This window comes from Pelophylax lessonae (genome assembly GCF_965119305.1).
Source record: "Pelophylax lessonae genome assembly, chromosome: 4".
Classification (NCBI taxonomy): domain Eukaryota; kingdom Metazoa; phylum Chordata; class Amphibia; order Anura; family Ranidae; genus Pelophylax; species Pelophylax lessonae.
The window spans coordinates 185,772,099-185,792,842 of NC_138771.1; the positions used below are offsets into that span (position 1 = coordinate 185,772,099).

The following is a 20,744-nucleotide window of genomic DNA, read 5'->3' on the forward strand; positions in this document are numbered from 1 at the left end:
GTGTCCCGCACAGAGTTCCCCATTATTATTCCAGTCAGAGTGCCCCTTTATTATTCCCGTCAGAGTGCCCCTTTAATATTGCGGTCAGAGTGCCCCTTTAATATTGCGGTCAGAGTTCCCCTTTATTATTCCCATCAGAGTGCCCCTTTAATATTGCAGTCAGAGTTCCCCTTTAATATTGCGGTCAGAGTGCCCCTTTAATATTGCGATCAGAGTTCCCCTTTAATATTGCGGTCAGAGTGCCCCTTTAATATTGCGGTCAGAGTGCCCCTTTAATATTGCGGTCAGAGTTCCCCTTTAATATTGCAGTCAGAGTGCCCCTTTATTATTCCCGTCAAAGTGCCCCTTTAATATTGCGGTCAGAGTGCCCCTTTAATATTGCAGTCAGAGATCCCCTTTATTATTCCCGTCAGAGTGCCCTTTAAATATTGCGGTCAGAGTTCCCCTTTAATATTGCGGTCAGAGTTCCCCTTTAATATTGTGGTCAGAGTGCCCCTTTAATATTGTGGTCAGAGTGCCCCTTTATTATTCCCGTCAGAGCTGCAGCAACGCTCAGTCACCACACCTGTCACAATGCTGCACAGTGCACAATAATACTACTAATCTACTATAATATGCTTTCTACAAAGTATATTATACTGTGGATTACCCCCTCCCCCCTATATAGAGCACTGCACAGCAATACCAAAAAAAATGCAGCCCTTTAAATTACTTTTGTGGACATTAACAGAGCGATTTGTGTCACTGCAGATGTCGACTTCTAACTGCCCCTAAAGCACAGACTGGATACCTGTCCCTATACTGAAGAGAGACTGGACCTATACAGAAATACCAGCCCTGAAAAGGACTTTCGTGGATCTTCACAGAGCTATTTGTGTCTGGCAATCTCTCCCTCATGAGCACAGGCAAAATGCGGAATGTGAAATGGCCGACAGCTCAGGTCTATTTATAGGGTAGGGGGCATGTCCATGTGCTGAAATGTTTCAATTGGCTGTCCCGTTCCACCTGACAGCTGTGTCATGGGTCAAAGTTCTTCTGAATAAAAAAAGAAAATGGCCGGGGACATATTCATGAACATCGGAAAAAGTCAGACTTTTTGCGAATTTGCGAACAAGCGAACGCAAGGCCATCTCTACTCCCTATTGCCATCCCAGCGGAGGTTGTGGAGAGCCGCTGACTCTATCAGTTGCCTTGGCGTCAATATCACGCCTGACCCTGCGGCTCTCTATGAGGCTAATTTCGCTCATCTCCTCGCTCAAATTAAAGCTGACCTGACACATTGGCACTCTCTCACCCTGACTTGGTTTGGCAGATGCAGTGTCCTAAAAATGACAACTCTGCCACGAATCCTCTACCTACTGCAGGCCCTCCCGGTGCGCCTTCCTGCTGGCTTCTTCCTTCGAGTGGACGCTCTGTTCCGGGAATGTGTCTGGTCATACCGCCGGCCCCGCATCAAACTCCAGCTCCTATATCTCCCCAAGACTTGTGGTGGGGTGGGTTTGCCCAACATTAAAGCTTATTTTTAGGGTGACCCACCTCACCAGATTGATTGATTGGTATTGCCACTCGGCAGCGAAGCGCTGGGTGGCCATGGAATTGGAAGACTCGGGTGGTACTGCTAAGAGTTGGCCATGGATATCTGCACCTCTCCCAAGTTGCGAGGGCATGCCACTTTGGGATGTACTCTCACTGTTGTCAGAGATACATTCCTACACACTGTGGTCTCGCCGCTCCCCTCACCGATGCTGCCCGTGTTGGGCAACCCGGACTTCCCTCCTGGGCTGGATGGTAGTGGGCTCCGCGGCTTGACTGCCGTGGGCCGTGTCCACCTTGTTGACTTTTTGGGGAGTGACGGAGGCCTCTCCACGGGGGCATGGATGGGGACCGCGGACCCTCCATTGGACTTTTGGGGTTGTCTCCAGCTTCGGCACTTCCTCCGGCGGCCCTCCAGCTCCCCCGGTATCTCTTGACCACTGACTGACCTGGAACGGATCTGCCACAGACGGGAACCGATGCGACACACCCTTTCTGTCGCTTATGCGGCGCTGTCCCCCCGCTGACTCCCCCGTTCCTTGCCCACTGGGACTCTGACCTCTGTACCACTTTCACAAAATTCCAAAGGGACAAGATTCTTCTCTTTGCCCGTAAATCCTCTATTGCCACTAAGATACAGGAAACGAGATACAAGGTCCTCACGCGCTGGTATAGGGTGCCATCTTTCTTGCATCGTTGTTTCCCGCAGGTATCGGATGAATGCTGGCACTGTAACAACGCCACTGGGACGATGTTCCATATTTTTTGGGAATGCCTGTTGGTGAAACCGTTTTGGCAAGCGGTGGCCGGCATTATCAAACAACTTACTAACGTGGACGTGGTGGATGATCCTGCAGCATGTTTACTGCACCTCACCCGACGGCCAATTAAAAAATAAAAGTCCTCTCTGACAATTCAGCTTTTAAATGCTGCCAAAGCCTGCATCCCCCTTTGCTGGAGATTGCCTGCTGCACCCACAAGATCTTTATGGTTTTCTAGGGTGAAGAAGCTTCGGGACATGGAAGACTTGTAGGCTACTATGCACAATCAGGAACAGGCTTTTTGGGACAAATGGATACCGTGGGATCACTTCACGTGTACAGACGCCTACCTGCTAGAGCTTTCTGTCTCTGGCTAGGGCGCAGGGGGTATGGGTCCAGGAATCGGGTCACGCCAGCCCTTTCAGCTTCCTTCCTGCTTCTTCCCTCCCTCCTTCCTCCCCTCTTGTGCTTTTCTCCTCTACACCCTGTGGTTCCTGCCACTTTCTCCCTACTCTCACCTCTGTATGTATCCTCACTTTCTCCCCAAGTCTGGGGTCCTCTGTAACTTATACTTAACTGCTTGTTCATTCCCCGAATGACTCCATGGTTAGGAGTCGTGGTTCTTGACACTCACAAGTTTTGTATAACTGAGGTTGTTTACTTATCTCCAAATCCATCAGCCCTTGTTTCCTTTGATATGTCGGTTACTATACACGTCCGGGAGGGGTTTGACTCCACCTTTCTGGTCCAGTTGACCATGTTCATCTTCCAACTAATGTAACCTTTTTGACGAACCTATGTTTATGATGTTTTTGTCAGATTGTACTGTCTCATTTTTTTTCTAATGTGCCTTAACTCTGTTTATTCTGCAACCTCTTCTTAAATAAAGAAATTAAAAAAAAAAAATACAATTTTGGCTGTAGTTACACATAAAAAAATGTACCTGTTCCAACTTACATACAAATTCAACTTAAAAACAAACCTACAGTATCTCACAAAAATGAGTACACCCCTCACATTTTTGTAAATATTTTATTATATCTTTTCATGTGACAACACTGAAGAAATGACACTTTGCTACATTGTAAAGCAGTGAGTGTACAGCTTGTATAACACAGTGTAAATTTGCTGTCCCCTCAAAATAACTCAACACACAGCCATTAATGTCTAAGCTGCTGGCAACAAAAGTGAGTACACCCCTAAGTGAAAATGTCCAAATTGGGCCCAATTAGCCATTTTCCGTCCCCGGTGTTATGTAACTTGTTAGTGTTACAAGGTCTCAGGTGTGAATAGGGAGCAGGTGTGTTAAATTTGGTGTTATCGCTCTCACTCTCTCATACTGGTCACTGGAAGTTCAACATGGCACCTCATCGCAAATAACTCTCAGAGGATCTGAAAAAAAGAATTGTTGCTCTACATAAAGATGGCCTAGGCTATAAGAAGATTGCCAAGACCCTGAAACTGAGCTGCAGCATGGTGGCCAAGACCATACAGCGGTTTAACAAGACAGGTTCCACTCAGGACAGGCCTCGCCGTGGTAGACCAAAGAAGTTGAGTGCACCTGCTCAGTGTCATTTCCAGAGGTTGTCTTTGGAAAATAGATGTATGAGTGATGCCAGTATTGCTGCAGTGGTTGAAGGGGTGGGGGGTCAGCCTGTCAGCGCTCAGACTATACACCGCACACTGCATCAAATTGGTCTGCATGGCTGTTGTCCCAGAAGGAAGCCTCTTCTAAAGATCATGCACAAGAAAGCCCGCAAACAGTTTGCTGAAGACAAGCAGACTAAGGATATGGATTATTGGAACCATGTCCTGTGGTCTTAAGAGACCAAGATAAACCTATCTTGTTCAGATGGTGTCAAGCGTGTGTGGCAACAACTGGGTGAGGAGTACAAAGACAAGTGTGTCTTGCCTACAGTCAAGCATGGTGGTGGAATTGCCATGGTCTGGGGCTGCATGAGTGCTACCGACACTGGGGAGCTACAGTTCATTGAGGGAACCATGAATACCAACATGTACTGTGACATACTGAAGCAGAGCATGATCCCCTCCCTTCAGAGACTGGACCGCAGGGCAGTATTCCCACATGATAACGACCCCAAACACACCCCCAAGGTGACCACTGCCTTGCTAAAGAAGCTGAGGGTAAAGGTGATGGACTGGCCAAGCATGTCCCTAGATCTAAACTCTATTGAGCATCTGTGGGGCATCCTCAAATGGAAGGCGGAGGAGTGCAAAGTCTCTAACATCCACCAGCTCTGTGATGTCACCATGGAGGAGTGGAAGAGGACTCCAGTGGCAACCTATGAAGCTCTGGTGAACTCCATGCCTAAGAGGGTTAAGGCAGTGCTGGAAAATAATAGTGGCCACACAAAATATTGACACTTTGGGCCTATTTCTGACAATTTTACTTACTCACTTTTGTTGCATGGAGGTGGAGACTCTGTCACGGTGAAAGTGGTCATTTAAAGGACACAGAGTGTGCACATTGGCCCTGTGCAGGACTACAGAGCGTAGATGTGCAGTGTAGAAAACTGCTTTTGCAGCTTTCTCCAGGTTTTGGTATACCTGGATGGGGCTCTGTGGTTTGGAGATTTCATAGTGTCTTGGGAGGGACTGAATCTCCAACTCTGTGTTCGTGTTTTGTGGATGACCAGCAGGGTGTGTGCTCAGGTGCACACAGCCCTTATAATGAGGGACTAGGAAGACCTCAGAGCTTCCAGTTGGAGACTGCTTCATCCAACAGACAGGAGGTCTATTTATGGGAAGTCAGGAGGACTCACATACTCTCTGGGAGTCAGGGGCTGCAGGTGGCAGCCAGTGCACGTGTGTCTGCAAGAGACAGGTGATGGCCTAAGGACTAAGGCCAGAGTGAAGCTGACAGCTTTGTGGAGTTCATGGTCTGGGAACCAGAGAAAAAAAAAAAAAAAGAAAGGTACTGCTATTGAAAAACTGAGTAAAAATGAGAGAGCCAGGTGGGCTAGCATTTTCAGTTTGTGATATATTGACTGGAGAAGAACCCCTGCGTTGGAAACCTATGGTATGGACTTTACTTATGCCGTTTTTAATAAAAATTGTCTGCCATGCCCTTAAACCACAGTCCTGACTACAGTGAATCACTGAAAAAACGCATGTGCCAATGAGCTAACGATCCCCCATGTTACAATATATATATATATATATATATATATATATATATATATACACCCTGGCCACTTTATTAGGTACACCTTGCTACCTTGGACCCCCCCCCCCCTTTGCCTTCAGAACTACCTTAATTCTTTGTGGCATAGATCCAACAAGGTATTGGAAACATTCCTTCGAGATTTTGGCCCATAATGACATGATATCATTAAGCAGTTGCTGTAGATTTGTCAGCAGCACATCCATGATGTAAATCTCCCATTCCACCACATCCCATTGGTGCTATATTGGATTGAGATCTGGTGACTATGAAGGTCATTAGAGTACAGTGAACTCATTGTCATGTTCAAGAAACCAATTTGAGATGACTTAAGCTTTGTGACATGGTGCATTATCCTGCTGGAAGGAGCCATCAGAAGATGGGTACACTGTAGTCATAAAGAGATGGACATGGTCAGCAACAATAATCAGGTAGGCCATGGTGTTTAAACGATGCTCAATTGGTACTAAGGGACCCAAAGTGTGTCAAAAATAATATCCCCCCACACCATTACTCCACCGCCAGTCTGAACCCCTGATACGAGGCAGGATGGATCCATGCTTTCATGTTGTTTACGCCAAATTCTGACCCTATCAAATTCTGACTCTACCACGTCACATTTGAAATCAAGACTGGTCAGACCAGGCAATGTTTTCCAATCTTCTGTTGTGCAATTTTGGTGAACCTGTGTAACTTATAGCCTCAGTTTCCTGTTCTTAGGTGACAGGAGTGGAACCAGGTGTGGTCTTCTGCTGCTGTAGCCTATCTGCATCAAGGTTCGGTGTGTTGTGCATTCAGAGATGGTATTCTGCATACCCTGGTTGTAATGAGTGGCTGAGTAGTTGTTTGAGTTAATTTTGCTTTTCTATTATTGCGAACTAGTCTGCGCATTCTCCTCTTACCTCTGACATCAACAAGACATTTTCACAACTGCCGCTCACTGGATATTTTCTATTTTTTGGACTATTCTCTGTAAACCCTAGAGATGGTTGTGCATGAAAATGACATGATGCTCATGTCTTGATGCCTAGGAGCCTAAAAGTTGCTGCCATGTTATGGGCTGATTAGCAATTATTGTTACCAAGCAATTGAACTGGTGTACCTAATAAAGTGGTCAGTGAGTGTATATGCAGTAAAACCTTGGAATGGGAGCAAAAAAGATGCTTGTAATCCAAAGCACTCGTATATCAAACCAAATTTCCCCATAGGAAATAATGGAAATGATTTGTTCCACGACCATTTATTCATAAGTCCTTCAGTCTATAGTCCATATAAAAAGATTATAGCAATGTTACTTCAAGGCAACTTCAGGGAATGCCTGGGTAATCTTCCAGTGATGTTGGATCCAAATCACATCAATTAAGATGAGGATCCAACTTAGGGCTTATGCACACTGGATTTGAGCTTTTTTTCAGCTTGAAGAAGCTTGTGCTTTTTTTGTGCTTCTGTGCACATTTTTATTGAGCTTCTTCAGGCTCCTTGAGCTCCTTTGAGCTTTTTTAAACAGAAGCTTTTCTTTTTTTCACAAACCTTCCTTAAAGTGGTTGTTAAGCCAGTTGCATGACATTGTATAATCCTCTTTGCTTCCTAAGCCTGTGTGCCTCTGTCTTGTGTTTTTTTAAAACAAATGCTGAATATACCTGATTTCAATGTGCTGCTCGGCGATCACATGACCGGCTGGCTCTCTCGTCTCCCTGTCTGATAGCTGCAGTGGGTGGGGCCGAGATTCCCCCACTGACGTCACTTGGGAGGAGAGGAGGAGAGAGACCTGATCACCTGATCGCTGAGCAGCACAATGAAATCAGGTATATACAGCATTTTTTTTTAATAACACACATAGACAGAGGCACACAGGCTTAGGAAACAGAGGATTATATAACACATTAACAGTTATTTCAGCAGCAGGAGGAGTGGGCGGGCCATGACACAGAGCTGACAGGCAGGGAGGGAAGGGGGGGGGGGAGGACACAGGAGAGCACAGAGCAGGGCTGCAAATGGTGGAGGCACGTGAACTGACCATTATGTCAGGGCTCAGCAGCCATGATAAACTATGGTCAGTTTACAGGGGGAGGGCAGAACCAGGCAGGGTAAGCCAGGTTTTTAGGTGATACAGGGGGCCAAATTACACAGCACAAGCACTGTGCTGTATCACGTGCTTTAGGCGAACAAGATATAGATATTTTTTTTTTAGGTTAACAAACACTTTAAAGTCTTTGGGTACGAATCAAATAGAAGTTGCCTTGAAGCAGTACAGGAAATGTTTCTAAAGTCGGACTTTAGTAGTGCTAATTAAGACTCTCACTGACTAAAATGGGACTTGACCCTACTCGTATTGTAAGACCTTGCTCGTTTATCAAGTTTAAATTTATAAAAAAATGTTGCTTGTCTTGTAAAACACTCACAGACCAAGTTACTCGCAATCCAAGGTTTTACTGCATATATTTTGTGAGTTGGAGTTAAGTTGAGGGATTTTGTAGCTCATCAGTAGTGCCAAACAGTGAGTTTACTCCACACCAGAAGTATGTTTTTTTTCAGGGTTTTTTCTGCAAAGTTCACAAATGAAAAGCACCCCCCGCAGGGGGTTCTTATCACCAATACAACAAACTAACAATATTCAGCCTTGTGGCTCTTTGCAGCTTTACTGCTCAGACCTCATGCCTTGATCCTTCAGATCATCTAACACAGTCCTACTGCTCATGCACACACGCTGTACCTACGTCAGATTCGCTTTTTATCCTGCAGCTTCCCAACTGCTACATCCTCACAGGCTTGGGCCTTTGTCTATCATGACCTGGACAGTATGGTGCGACATGCACTTCTCACAGCTCTCTTCACACACTGACCCTCTCGGGAGGGTGGGGGTGGGGCCCTAAGGGAGGGTGGGGCGTGCATTTGTATTCAGCCCCCTTTACTCTGATACCCTTAACTAAAATCTAGTGGGACCAATTGCCTACATGGTAAATAGAGTCCACCTGTGTGTAATTTAATCTCAGTGTAAATACAGATGTTCTGTGAAGCTCTCAGAGGTTTGTTAGAAAACCTTAGTAAACAAACAGCATAATAAAGGCCAAGTAACACACCAGACAGGTCAGGGTTAAAGTTGTGGAGAATTTTAAAGGATGGATAGGTTATAAAAAAATATCCCAGGCTTTGAACATCTCACAGAGCACTGTTCAATGCATCATCTGAAAATGGAAAGCGTATGGCACTACTGCAAACCTAGCAAGACGTGGCCATCCACCAAAACTGATAGGCTGAGCAAGGAGAGCATTAATCAAAGAAGCAGCCAAAAGGCCCATGGTAACTCTGGAGGAGCTGCAGAGATCCATAGCTCAGGTGGGAAAATCTGTCCACAGGACAACTATTAGTCGTGCACTCCACAAATCTGGCCTTTATGGAAGAGTGGCAAGAGAAAGCAATTGTTGAAAGAAAGTCATAAGAAGTCCCGTTTACAGTTTGAGAGAAGCCATGTGGGGGACAGGAAACGTGGAAGAAGGTGCTCTGGTCAGATGAGACCAAAATTGAATTTTTGGCCTAAAAGCAAAACACTACGTGTGGCGGAAAACTAACACTGCACATCACCCTAAACACATCATTTTCTTGAGCAGGGAAAGGGAAGCTGGTCACAGTTGATGGAAAGATGGATGAAGCCAAATACAGGGCAATCTTAGAAGAAAACCTGTTTGATTCTGCAAAAGACTTGAGACTGGGGCGGAGGTCCACCTTCCAGCAAGACAACGACCCTTACCATACAGCCAGAGCTACAATGGAATGGTTTAGATCAAAGCATATTCATGTGTTAGAATGGCCCAGTTAAACTCCCGACCTAAATCCAAGTGAGAATTTGTGGCAAGACTTGAAAATTGCTGTTCGCAGATGCTCTCTATCCAATCTGACAGAGCTTGAACTATTTTGCAAAGAAGAATGGGCAAAGATGTCACTCTCTAGAGGTGCAAAGCTGGTAGAGACATACACAAAAAGACTTGCAGCTGTAATTGCAGCGAAAGGTGGTTCTAAAAAGTATTGACTCGGGGGGGCTGAATACAAATGCTTTTCACATATTTATTTGTAAAAAAAAATTAAAACCATTTATCATTTTCCTTCCATTTCACAATTATGTGCCACCTGGTGTTTGTCTATGACACAAAATCCCAATAAAATACATTTAAGTTTTTGGTTGTAACATGACAAAATGTGGAAAACTTTTAAGGGGTATGAATACTTTCTCAAGGCACTGTGTGTGAAAGTTGACCCATACATCCTAATACAAATACTAGCAAAGGGTGATTGTAAAATTGCAGTAATCGGGGACCACAAATGTGATAAATTGGGGACACAGAAAGGATCAAGGAAAATCTATGACCAATGGAATGCTCAGACTACAAAAGGTGATATTGAATATAGATGAACTTTCTTCACAGCATAGATGTATAATCCCTCAGTTAGGCCTTTTCGGGCTAACATACCAAGATGGTGAATCAGAAATTCCTCTTGCATAGTTTGCAATGCCATCTCCCAGTGTCCGCATCACCTGTAATGGTCTCCAGCCCACACACTTTAAGTCACATGGCATTTTTACTGTGTTTACTCTTGAAAGTGACAAGGTATAGAATGCTTATTTATTTATTTATTTTTATTTCAGGTACTTATATAGCGCTGTCAATTTACGCAGAGCTTTACATATACATTGTACATTCACATCAGTCCCTGCCCTCAAGGAGCTTACAATCTAAGGTCCCTAACTCACATACATACAAAGTAGGGCCAATTTTTTTTTTTTATACAGGAACCTACCAGCATGTCTTTGGAGTGTGGGAGGAAACCGGAGTACCCGGAGGAAACCCACGCAGGCACAGGGAGAACATGCAAACTCCAGGCAGGTAGTGTCGTGGTTGGGATTCAAACCAGTGACCCTCTTGCTGCTAGGTGAAAGTGCTAACCACTACACCACTGTGCCTATGTATGATATTCCTCTTATGCTCGTACTTGCAAAGCTCACTAGGTCTGATCTACATTAACAAGGCCACAGGGGCAAATCAGGCAATAAATTGCAGACTGAGAACCACAATTTATAAACTGCTTGATGGAATAAGTTATGCCATCATTGCCCATGACCTCCTGCTTTCTGTAGCAATGTCAAATAAAAAGACCCATAAGTCGCACATCATGAAGTACACCTATGTGCATGAAGTGAGATGAATGACAGCCTCAGCCAGGTCTCCAGCCAGGGCAGCTGGAGTCCGGGCTGAGGCAGCCATTCAACTCACATCATGTACTTGGGTGTGCTTCAGAATGTACGGCTTATGGAACTTTTCCTTTGACATTGCTGCAGCTTGGAGCTAGGATGAGCTTCCTGTCCCTGCATGCACTCACAGTGGTCTAGATGGACTTTACCTCTCTACCCAAGCGGCACTTAAATTTTGTCTTTTTGAGTCACAGTGACTTCTTCTATCCGGGCTATATAAAATGACAGGACTTATGGTTAGGGACACTTCATATAGCTTCCTCTCTGGTCAAAAAAACTGTTCCAGCCAAAAGCCAAGCTACTTTTTACTAGTTGGACCCTACTAGGAGTTTTATGACTTTTCAAATCTTTAGGTTTTTGAAAAGTTACTCTGGGGTGCTCAGAAATGACACTTGAGAGGAAAAGGTACTGTTGAAGCATGCCCCAATATTTTTGTAGAAATGTCCTATAATTAAATCAGGTCTCTAGGTCTTAATTAGAAATTAATTAAAAACCATGGCTAACTCTACAGGTCAAAAACAATCTTATTTTCCACAGAAAAATAGAAAATGATACTATTTATGTACCTGAAAATACTTTGATTGGTTCCATACTTCATGTATTTGAAGCAACAGATAGAGATGCTGCAAGTACTGTGTCTTACAGTTTTCCAGGAAGAACAAGCATGTTTGATATAAACCCAGGTAAGCTTGCCTAATTTCCATGTGAAAAAGAAGAGTTACATCAACCAAGAAATGTATATAGTACTTTTTGACATCCAAAGTTTGAAAATCAAGGAAAACATGATTTCAGTATGCAAATAGCAAGTATGATAAACATGAAAGCAATATCTATATAATCTGATAAACAATTACAGTTTTAAAATATTTAAGAACCCCTTCTCTCCTAAACCTTTAACCACATACTACCAGATGGGTAGATTCTTAGTATTATTTTTTTGCCACCGTGTACCACTTTTTAAAGTATACAATTGCTTTCAACAAACCAATAGCCACCTGACCCAATCTGACATCCCATCAAAACTAACAGACCTCAGATCAGAAAATCATTGTCTTCCAAATGTGGCTGCCTAGGCATAACAGTTGGTCTTTCACTTTTAACCAGAGCTGGCATGCTGTGGGACATTAAGATTGATTTTCATAAATGGAGACCCTGTCAGATATGCAGGATGATAGAATCTCTATTATGTCCAATGAAATTAAAGCCTCATATGTGCAGTAATACATGGGCTTTCAATAAGGTATAGACCTCCTTTTCTTTTTTGTGCTACAACGCCTGAATAGGCATTACTCTATATGAGGTCTGTTGAGGAGAAGGCAAGGATGGCCAATAGTTCTTACTGAGCCCCAGATCCACAAAAAAACACAAAATACCTTACAACGTAAATTGACCCAATGTTCAAAATAGTTATATTCGTTCTATAGTTCTGTTTGGCTGTTTTTACTGTTATAAATTGATTCCCTTGATTCTGTTAAGCACCAGCTTCTGTAATAAAAAGCACTAGTGGGGAACTGTACAGATTGTCACTATTTTCTTACCATGTGACTGAGTTTTGATGCTCTGCTGGACCTGGTAATCCCAAACTATGCAGAGTTTATTACCAATATTCATATAAAAGAACAGCTGTAAGCTACAAACGCATATGGGAAATATAAATACACTTAACTTTAAGAGAGCAAATTTTCCAAGGATGAAGGCTGCTCTCCAAGACTTAGACTAGGAGGGAATATTGGTATGAACACAGAACAGAAATGGAAATTCTTAAAAAAAATTGTATGCAAACTCACTGAAAAGTATATTCCCATGGGCAATAAGTTTAAAAGGCTAAAAAGAAAACCTATGTGGCTCATGGGTCACGGCCAAAGTTAAAAAAGCTATAAATAATAAGAAAATAGCTTTTAAAAAATATAAAAATAAAGGAACACTATCATTGTTTATTTGTTACAAAGAAAATGACAGAATATGTAAAAAGGAAATCAAGGATGCAAAAATTAAAAATCAACGGCAGATTGCAAAGGATAGTAGGACAAACCCCCAAAAATTATTTAAATATATCAATAGTAAAAAGGTCAGGTCTGAGCATGTAGGCCCTTTACAAAATAATCTGGAGTGGTTGACTGGGGACAAAAGGAAGGCAAATGTATAAAATACATTCTTCAGCTCTACGTATACAAAAGAGCATGGGGGAGCTCATGACCATAATGGGTATGGTATTGACCCAGCCCCAAATGACCCACAATGGCTCAAAAATTATATGGTTCAGAAATATTTATACAGAATAAAGGTGGATAAAGCACCTGGACCAGATGGCATCCACCCACGCATCCTAAAATAATCAAGCTCTGTCATTTCAAAGCCATTGTTTCAAATTTTTAGGGACTCGTTAAGAACTGGAATAGTACCACTGGATTGGCGTAGGGCCAATGTGGTGCCTATATTAAAAAAGGGATCAAAGACCTTGCCAAGTAACTATAGACCTGTTAGTTTAACTTCTATAGTCGGGAAGATGGTGGAGAGTTTAATAAAAGACCACATGTATAAGTTCTTGCTGGAAAAAAATATTTTAAGCAACAGACATCATGGATTCATGAAAGGCAGAAGTTGTCAAACAAACCTGATTTATTTTTATGAGGAGGTAACTAAAACATTGGACAGAGGTATGGCTGTGGACGTAGTATACTTGGATTTTGCAAAAGCGTTTGACACATTTCCCACACAAAGCTAATGTGTAAGGTAAAGTCTACAGGCTTGGAAAGATCAGTTTGTAAAAGGATAGAAAACTGGCTAAAAGATAGAATTGAGAGATTAGTGGTTAATGATTCTTACTCTGAATGATCTAAGGTTATCAGTGGTGTACCCCAAGGCTCAGTGTTGTGACCCTTACTTTTTAATATCTTTATAAATGATATAGGGTCTTGGAATAAAAGTATAATTTCAGTCTTTGCAGATGACACCAAGCTATGCAGTGGAATGATTTTCTTACAGGATGTCTCCAACTTACAAGCTGACCTCAATGCACTGTTTCATTGGACAACTATGTGGCAAATGAGGATTAATGTTGATACAAGTTATGCACTTGGGAGCTAAGAATATGCATGCATTATACATACTAGGGGGATTAGAAAGGGGGGAATCCATAGTGGAGAAGGATCTGGGTAGATCATAAGCCTATTAATAGCATGCAATGCCAAGCTGGGGTTTACAAAGCAAAGAAAGTGCTTTCTTGTATTAAGAAAGGCATGGACTCCAGAGAGAGATATCATTTTACAAATCATTCGTAATACCTCATCTAGAATATGCAGTTCAGTTTTGGGCACCAGTTCTAAAAAAGGATATTGGGAAACTGGAGAAAGTGCAGAGAAGGGCTACCAAACTGATAAGAGGCATGGAGGAGCTCAGCTATAAGTAACGATTAGAGGAACTGAATTTATTCTCTCTTGAGAAGAGGAGATTAGAGGGGGGATATGATCAACATGTATAAATACATAAGGGGTCTATATAGTGAACTTAATGTTGAGTTATTCACTTTAAGGTCATAACAGAGGACAAAGGGGCACTCTTTACATTTAGAGAAAAAGTGATTTAGTCTAAAAAATCGGGAAAGGCTTCTTCAAAGTAAATGTGGAATAGACTCCCTCCAGAGGTGGTTCTGGCCAACTCAGTAGATTGCTTTAAAAAAGGCCTGGATTCTTTCTAAGGTGTACATAATACAACTGAGTACTAATATTTATAGGTAAAGTTGATCCAGGAAATATCCGATTTCCTCTCAGGGGATCAGGAAGAAATATTTTCACCTGCTGTAGCAAATTGGATCATTCTTTGGTGGGGTTTTCCTCTGGAACAACTGTGGGTATTGGATTGTATGATTGGGTTTTCTTTTTTGTTCTTTTGTTTTTTATTTGTTGAGCTAGATGGACTTCTGTCTCTTTTCAACCTGACTAACTACCGTATGTAACTATGAGTCACTCAGAAGGAGATAGTAAAGATCTCATCTATGAGTGTTTATTGCGGAGGTCACATGAAAAGTGCAGTTAGAGATGTGGAAAAAAGGCCATTATTTTGCACAAATTTCAAAGTTACTTTCAGCAGCTAAGCTGCTTATACAAATAACACAAACTATTTTATCCATTAATGCTCATCAACTATCATGGCAGGCAGGTAAATATACTGAAGGCACCATCTAAATTCTTATGAATCTTCAAACTTTAGTTTTTTTGTTGTAAAACAAAACATGTGCATGTTGGATATCTTGTACCATTGTTACCCAGAAGATATGAGATTTAATTTAGCTCAGACAATATTCGGGTTAAATGAGAGTTTTTTGACCATGAATAAAAGCTTCAAAACAGCAATAGGAATTTATTGATAAGTAGCCTTGAAGCCTAAATTAATTCACAACAATTTTATCTCTAGTACATACAAAAATGGAAAATATTCAAAGTTTAACTGAACACATATAGCGCATGGGATTCAAATTATTATGATATGAACCGCATGACAGATAACAACTACTACAAACATGTGTACATTTAAGTGCTAGGAGGTGCCCTGATATTTACCAGTGGTTTAAGATGATATGGGGTCCCCTTCTCAGGTCCATGGCTCCCACTTCCTCTCTGCTCACCTTGGAATAATATACCCCTCTATCCCATAGACTTGTATTGGTCTATTCTGATTGGTTCAGCTATCCTGCCCTGTTCATCCCTCTGGGCATATCTCGTTCAGGATTGGACAACTTCCTCCTCGCCTAGATTAGCATAATTCAGCCCCTTGCTAACCCCTCCTCTCTGTTGGAGGGAGAATTTTAATTAAACATGTTGATTTGCTCTGAAATTTAAATTTAAGATATGCAAGGTCATATTCGGGACACATTGTCCAACCCTCAACAGATGGTCCATCTTCATTGCATATCTTAATGAGAGTTCTTTGATATGGGGGCTGAATTTAAGGGCGGACATGACATGGTCTATTCAATATTGCCTTGGCCCCAGGATGTCTGGCTAGCAGGAACTTAATTACAGAGTGATACTATCAGTACGTGTTTAAGTGTAAATAGCAGGTGCCCCCTGGTAGCTCAGGCATGCATTTCAAACAGATTTATTAACCATTGATTACTACTGTCGGTCCGTCTGGCTTACACAACTTATACATCTACAGTCATATAGCAAATATGAGTCTGAAATCAAAACTTTGTACATTTATATCTATTTACATTTACTAATGGAGATTTATACATAACTCCTCATCAGACAACACAGTAATGGAGATTACACATAAACTCCTCATAAGGCAACACCATGTAAACTTTTACTGAAAGATAGAACCATATTATAATAACACTAAAACACTTTTTTAAAGGCATAGTGTATATTTAATGTAAAAGGATGTGTCCTATTGAATTCCTTGATGAACTGTACATTGTTCATTTAGAATATTTATGTATACAACGTGTACTCTCTAAGGTCTGTTCACTGAATCTTTTAGAAAGTGCTAGCTTTATCCTGCGGTAAACAATATCTAAAAATGTGTTATAACAAATATGTCACCCATCTTACATTTTTAAAAGTAATTCCTAATCGCAAACAACGCAAGATATCTATTTAATATATAAAAAAAGGGCGACAAAGCAATATGTAAAAACATACAAATGTGACCAGTAGAGCAAAAAGTAGTAATGACCTCACACTACCACAAGGATAAATAGTTCTTCTATTCAACAGTAATACATGAGATCACTTAGGTAGACAAACAGCTATAAAAAGTCCATCATAACAACAGAATGTCCATCCATAAAAGTGCATCCACACATGTGAATCTTGATGGGATGTAGATTTAATCAGTGGATGTAACGGGTCACCTCTTATCACCACCACCGTGAAAGCAAGGGGGAGTAGATCACACTCGCCGACAGTAATGGCTTAGCCACTCTCGTGGATAAGCGAAAACACCAAATGTCAGCAATTGTCCACCATAGATAATCCCAAAAGCTCGTCAGGATGAGGAAGGATCAGTGTACTCCGTACCATGTGGGAAAAACAAAGCACAAAGCCCCACTAATGCAATATTGTTTAAACAATTATTGCAACCACTTAAACAAAAGAAAGCCACTCACATTTAAACATAATCATAACAGCATATAAAATCCCATGGAGGATATACTGCACCATTCGGGGACATTTCCCAGGCTCCACGCCGTGGTCCGTGCTCCTTCCGGGTCTGTTATCATTCCTAGCAGTAATACTGTGTGATAGGTAGGTTGGTTGACGCCGACTTTGTCCAGCGACGTAGGTCTACGTCGTTGGATGATAACGAGCCACGTTGCCGCAGTACCCTCAACGTGAGCGGTCGGCAAGTGGTTACATTTATTATACTCAATTGCTGGGGCCTAATTGCAGGGCTAAACTCCACAAATTCCAAAGTCATTCCTTTGCCAAATTATTTATCATATGAGACAAGGTATTTATAAGGGCTTAGCTCAAAAGTCAGTAAAGTCAAGTTGTAGTAATAAAGTGAAACTAGTTTTAAAAAGAAAAGGAGCATAGTGTACAGCACAAATATGAGGCAAACAAGCATTATCCAAATAACAGCAGTCTTGCTGCTACAGCCTACAGATAAATTCTTCAATGATCTAAATTAAGACAAAAATACAAATAATAGATCAGCTAGAACTTCCTCCCATTGATTATTAGATATCAAAGGTGATGATTCTAATATCCATTCTGACTAAAATTGTATCCAAGTGACTTTTAACCTTTTTGAGGTGACTGATAAGCCACTAGGTGACTGATAATAATGTTCCCAAATAAAAAATGTGCGGAGATCTGTATGCAGTTTCTGAACTGCTGTCCTATGACAGCAATCTCCAGCTCTAATGATGGCCCTCTTCTTCTGTCCTCATCTACACATGAAAAGCCCCTATAGGAAGTAAATAAAAAAGACATGCAGAGATAGAATGCTAAGCTCCCAACTAAAGGAGTATGGTTGCTTTCCGTCTAGCTAGTGACATGTAAGACAGAGCATTTTGCAGGACTGCTGGCAAGTCTTCCTGAGAAAACTAAAGCAGCTAATGATGACCTCGCACTTGTTCACTCAGCCTTGGCAAACTAGCTTAAAACTGAGCTGAACTAGGTAGAAAAAGAAGACACAAATAATGCAGCTCTGTATTCAATGATACATCATTAACTGTATGTAGCACCCTAAAAGGTAGGTGCTAGGTAAAGTAAAGTTGGCCTTGTCTGCTTATCAGCAGGGCCATGATTTTCAGCTAGGTTGTCATGGTTCCCAGGTGTGGCTGTTGAGACTGGGGAGTCTCCCCACTGTGCTCAATGAGGGCTCTCATTAGGCAGTGGAGGAAACCCGGCCAATGGCACACCCAGGCTGGTATCTACCCCAGAAAGGCAGATTTTGCCGCACAGCATTCTGGGAGGGGGTATAAGTTTGAGGGGAGCAAATGACGCAGCGTCTTTGGCGGGAAGCAGAGTCCCAGGAGGGTGGGTTCGGCTGTCTCTTCTCCTGACAGGAAGAATCGGGTATTCCAGGCAGCTTGCCTGAGGGGGTACAGGGCTGAGCTGAGCTACAGAGAGGATCCGGTGTGCCGCGGACAAGCGGAGCTGATAGGGGACGAGTTTCAGAAAAGCATTCCCTGTCGTGAGTACTGCAAACTGCCCCTGGGGGTCTGCCTAGTGAGAGGGGACCACTCTGGAGAAGGTCAGTGGGATCCAGAAGCTAGCTAGCTGGTGCAGGAGCAAAGTAAAGGGGGTGCCAGAGTTAACCCTGAAGATTAAAAGGGGGCGCCAGTGGTTGGGCCCTGAAGTATGCAGTGTACAGTGAGAAGTGTACAGTGTTGAGAGTTGCAGCAGCATTACGAGAGTCTACCTCAGTCAGGAAGGACTGGAGGGAGCAGAGTCAAGGACTTTTGAGCTAACCAGAGTGTCAGAAGTCAGTCTTCAGTACAGTCAAGGACTTTTGAGCTAACCAGATTGTCAGAAGTCAGTCTTCAGTACAGTACAGCAAGTCAGTGATTTCAAGCGCCAGCAAGCGTTGGTCGGCATTCAATCGGCGTCAAGTCAGCGCTGAAAGGCATTTTTCTCATGTGTCCCAATTTGCACCTAGTTGAGCCAGAGCAGTATCCCACTCATTCCCTTCTCCCATCCCCATATAAAATAAACAAAACAAACCAAAGATGCCGGACTGTTCTTTGACTCAGATCTCACACTTGGGCAATCTGCTTAAATGTGCTGTTGGTGTTACCGGTGACCATGGCAGACCCACATCAGGCCCAATGCCTGGAAATACTGCTACATGTATTTTTGTAAATGCAAGCAGTGTAAGAACCTGAATTTGACCTACAATCAGGCTCTTGCAGTCCTGTACAGCAGACTTGGAGTGTAAGAGGAAGAAGCAGCACATGAAACAAATCAGTTTTTGTGCTTACCAGAAGCATGCTAATAGGAAGTGAGAGCAGAGAGATGAGCTCATCACAGTAATGTTTTTTTCACTGTCCTGTCACAAGCTGGAGAGGGTCCAGGATCACCTAGGCTCAGAAGAAACGGGTTGACTAATACTGGCAATCAAACTAATCAGATAACAGACATCTAGCAGCAAAAAACAAAGTAATGCAGGCAAAATCCCTGGCTCTAATTTGAATATTACAGCAAAAGATGGTTTTGTTGTTTTATCTTTTAGTGTTGCTTTTAGCCTGGAGCCTTGTTTTAATTCAGAAAAGGTTGTTCTAGTTAACAACTAGGCATTTCTAGTTAACAAACAAGGCTTTTACTTTAAATAATATATACCATCTAATATATATATATATATATATATATATATATATACAGTATAATATTATATAATACATATAATTATTGTATAGGATGCCAGGGATGGGTCCTGGGTGGCAGGTATACAGTATTTCCCCACTATTTGAGCTGTGGTCCCTTTAAGGGAGACTATGTGGAGGTAATGTTGAATAATTAGCGGTTCTCACCATGAAGGGTGAGGGGTTCTGTGGTAGTCCAGCTGGAGAGGAGGGAACTGATTTTCAGCCCTCTCTAGATTTCTAAGTTCTCATTGGGGACCTGGAATTTCAGAGGTTGGAAGAGTTTTGGGTAGGAAGAACCTCCAAACTGATTACAGGGTCTGTAGGGGTCCCACAGGGGTTAACCACATGCAAGGAGAGTCTTGTTAAGGAAGAGGAAACAGTTGGCACCAAGTAGTGAGAGAGGGAGCTGGACACACCTGGGTAAACAGGCTGATCTAGCTTGAGATAGAGCCACAGTTGCTGAACTGTGAGAGAATTCTCTTTGGGCCCCCTAAAGTGGATGGAATACCCCAAAAACCCAGAGTGGGACCTGTACAGGGGCAGGGTGCCATTGCCTCATTTTACTTAATTTTTTTGCCATTGAACCAGAGTTATGTACTGTCTTGTGTTTTGCTGAAGTAAGCTATTTTGTTTTGGACTGTTGCGCATAGAAAGACTGTCATTTTTACAAGAGGCTGGTGGTGATCATGGGCTCCCATATTACTATATATAAATATATAGATATATATACGTTATAATGTTTTGTCCTAACATAGCTTCTATGTGTGTCTTTTTTCAGTTACTGGTGCATTAACACTACGTCAGCCTCTGGATTATGACAATCCTGACATCCACAACGCATATGCTTTAACTGTTGTTGCCTCCGATAGAAAAAACGAAGCCCTATATTCTTTTGAAATACATGTTACTAATGTGGATGAGCCACCAGAATGTGACCCTGCTATTTCTTCTGTAAAAGGTAAACCCAATAAACTTATAGTATATACAGTACGAGTGGAAACTGACCAAAGAGTTTTAAAACTCATAGAAGCCAAAAAATGGATGCATAGAAGTCAGAAAAAGACTCACAGCATTTAGGGCTTCAACATTTCTTATTAACTGAATAGTAGCATGCATTACTTTTGACATGTTTTAGCTAAAAAAAAGGCCATCCCTGCTACTGTTAAATAAAAAGAAAAGTTATATAGAACAAAAAGTAAGTCT

General features: G+C 42.2%; 1 protein-coding gene across 1 annotated transcript in view; it reads left to right on the forward strand.

The window, feature by feature from the left end:
• Positions 1–20,744, forward strand: part of LOC309552579 (uncharacterized protein) — a gene marked incomplete at both ends in the record, with an annotated part of 229,609 nt that overhangs the window by 92,052 nt on the left and 116,813 nt on the right. Inside the window, 3 exons of the mRNA XM_082253527.1 lie at positions 10,473–10,668; positions 11,235–11,406; positions 20,320–20,499. Of these exons, the coding sequence (XP_082109653.1) occupies positions 10,473–10,668; positions 11,235–11,406; positions 20,320–20,499 (548 nt within the window). The remainder of the gene's footprint in view (positions 1–10,472; positions 10,669–11,234; positions 11,407–20,319; positions 20,500–20,744) is intronic.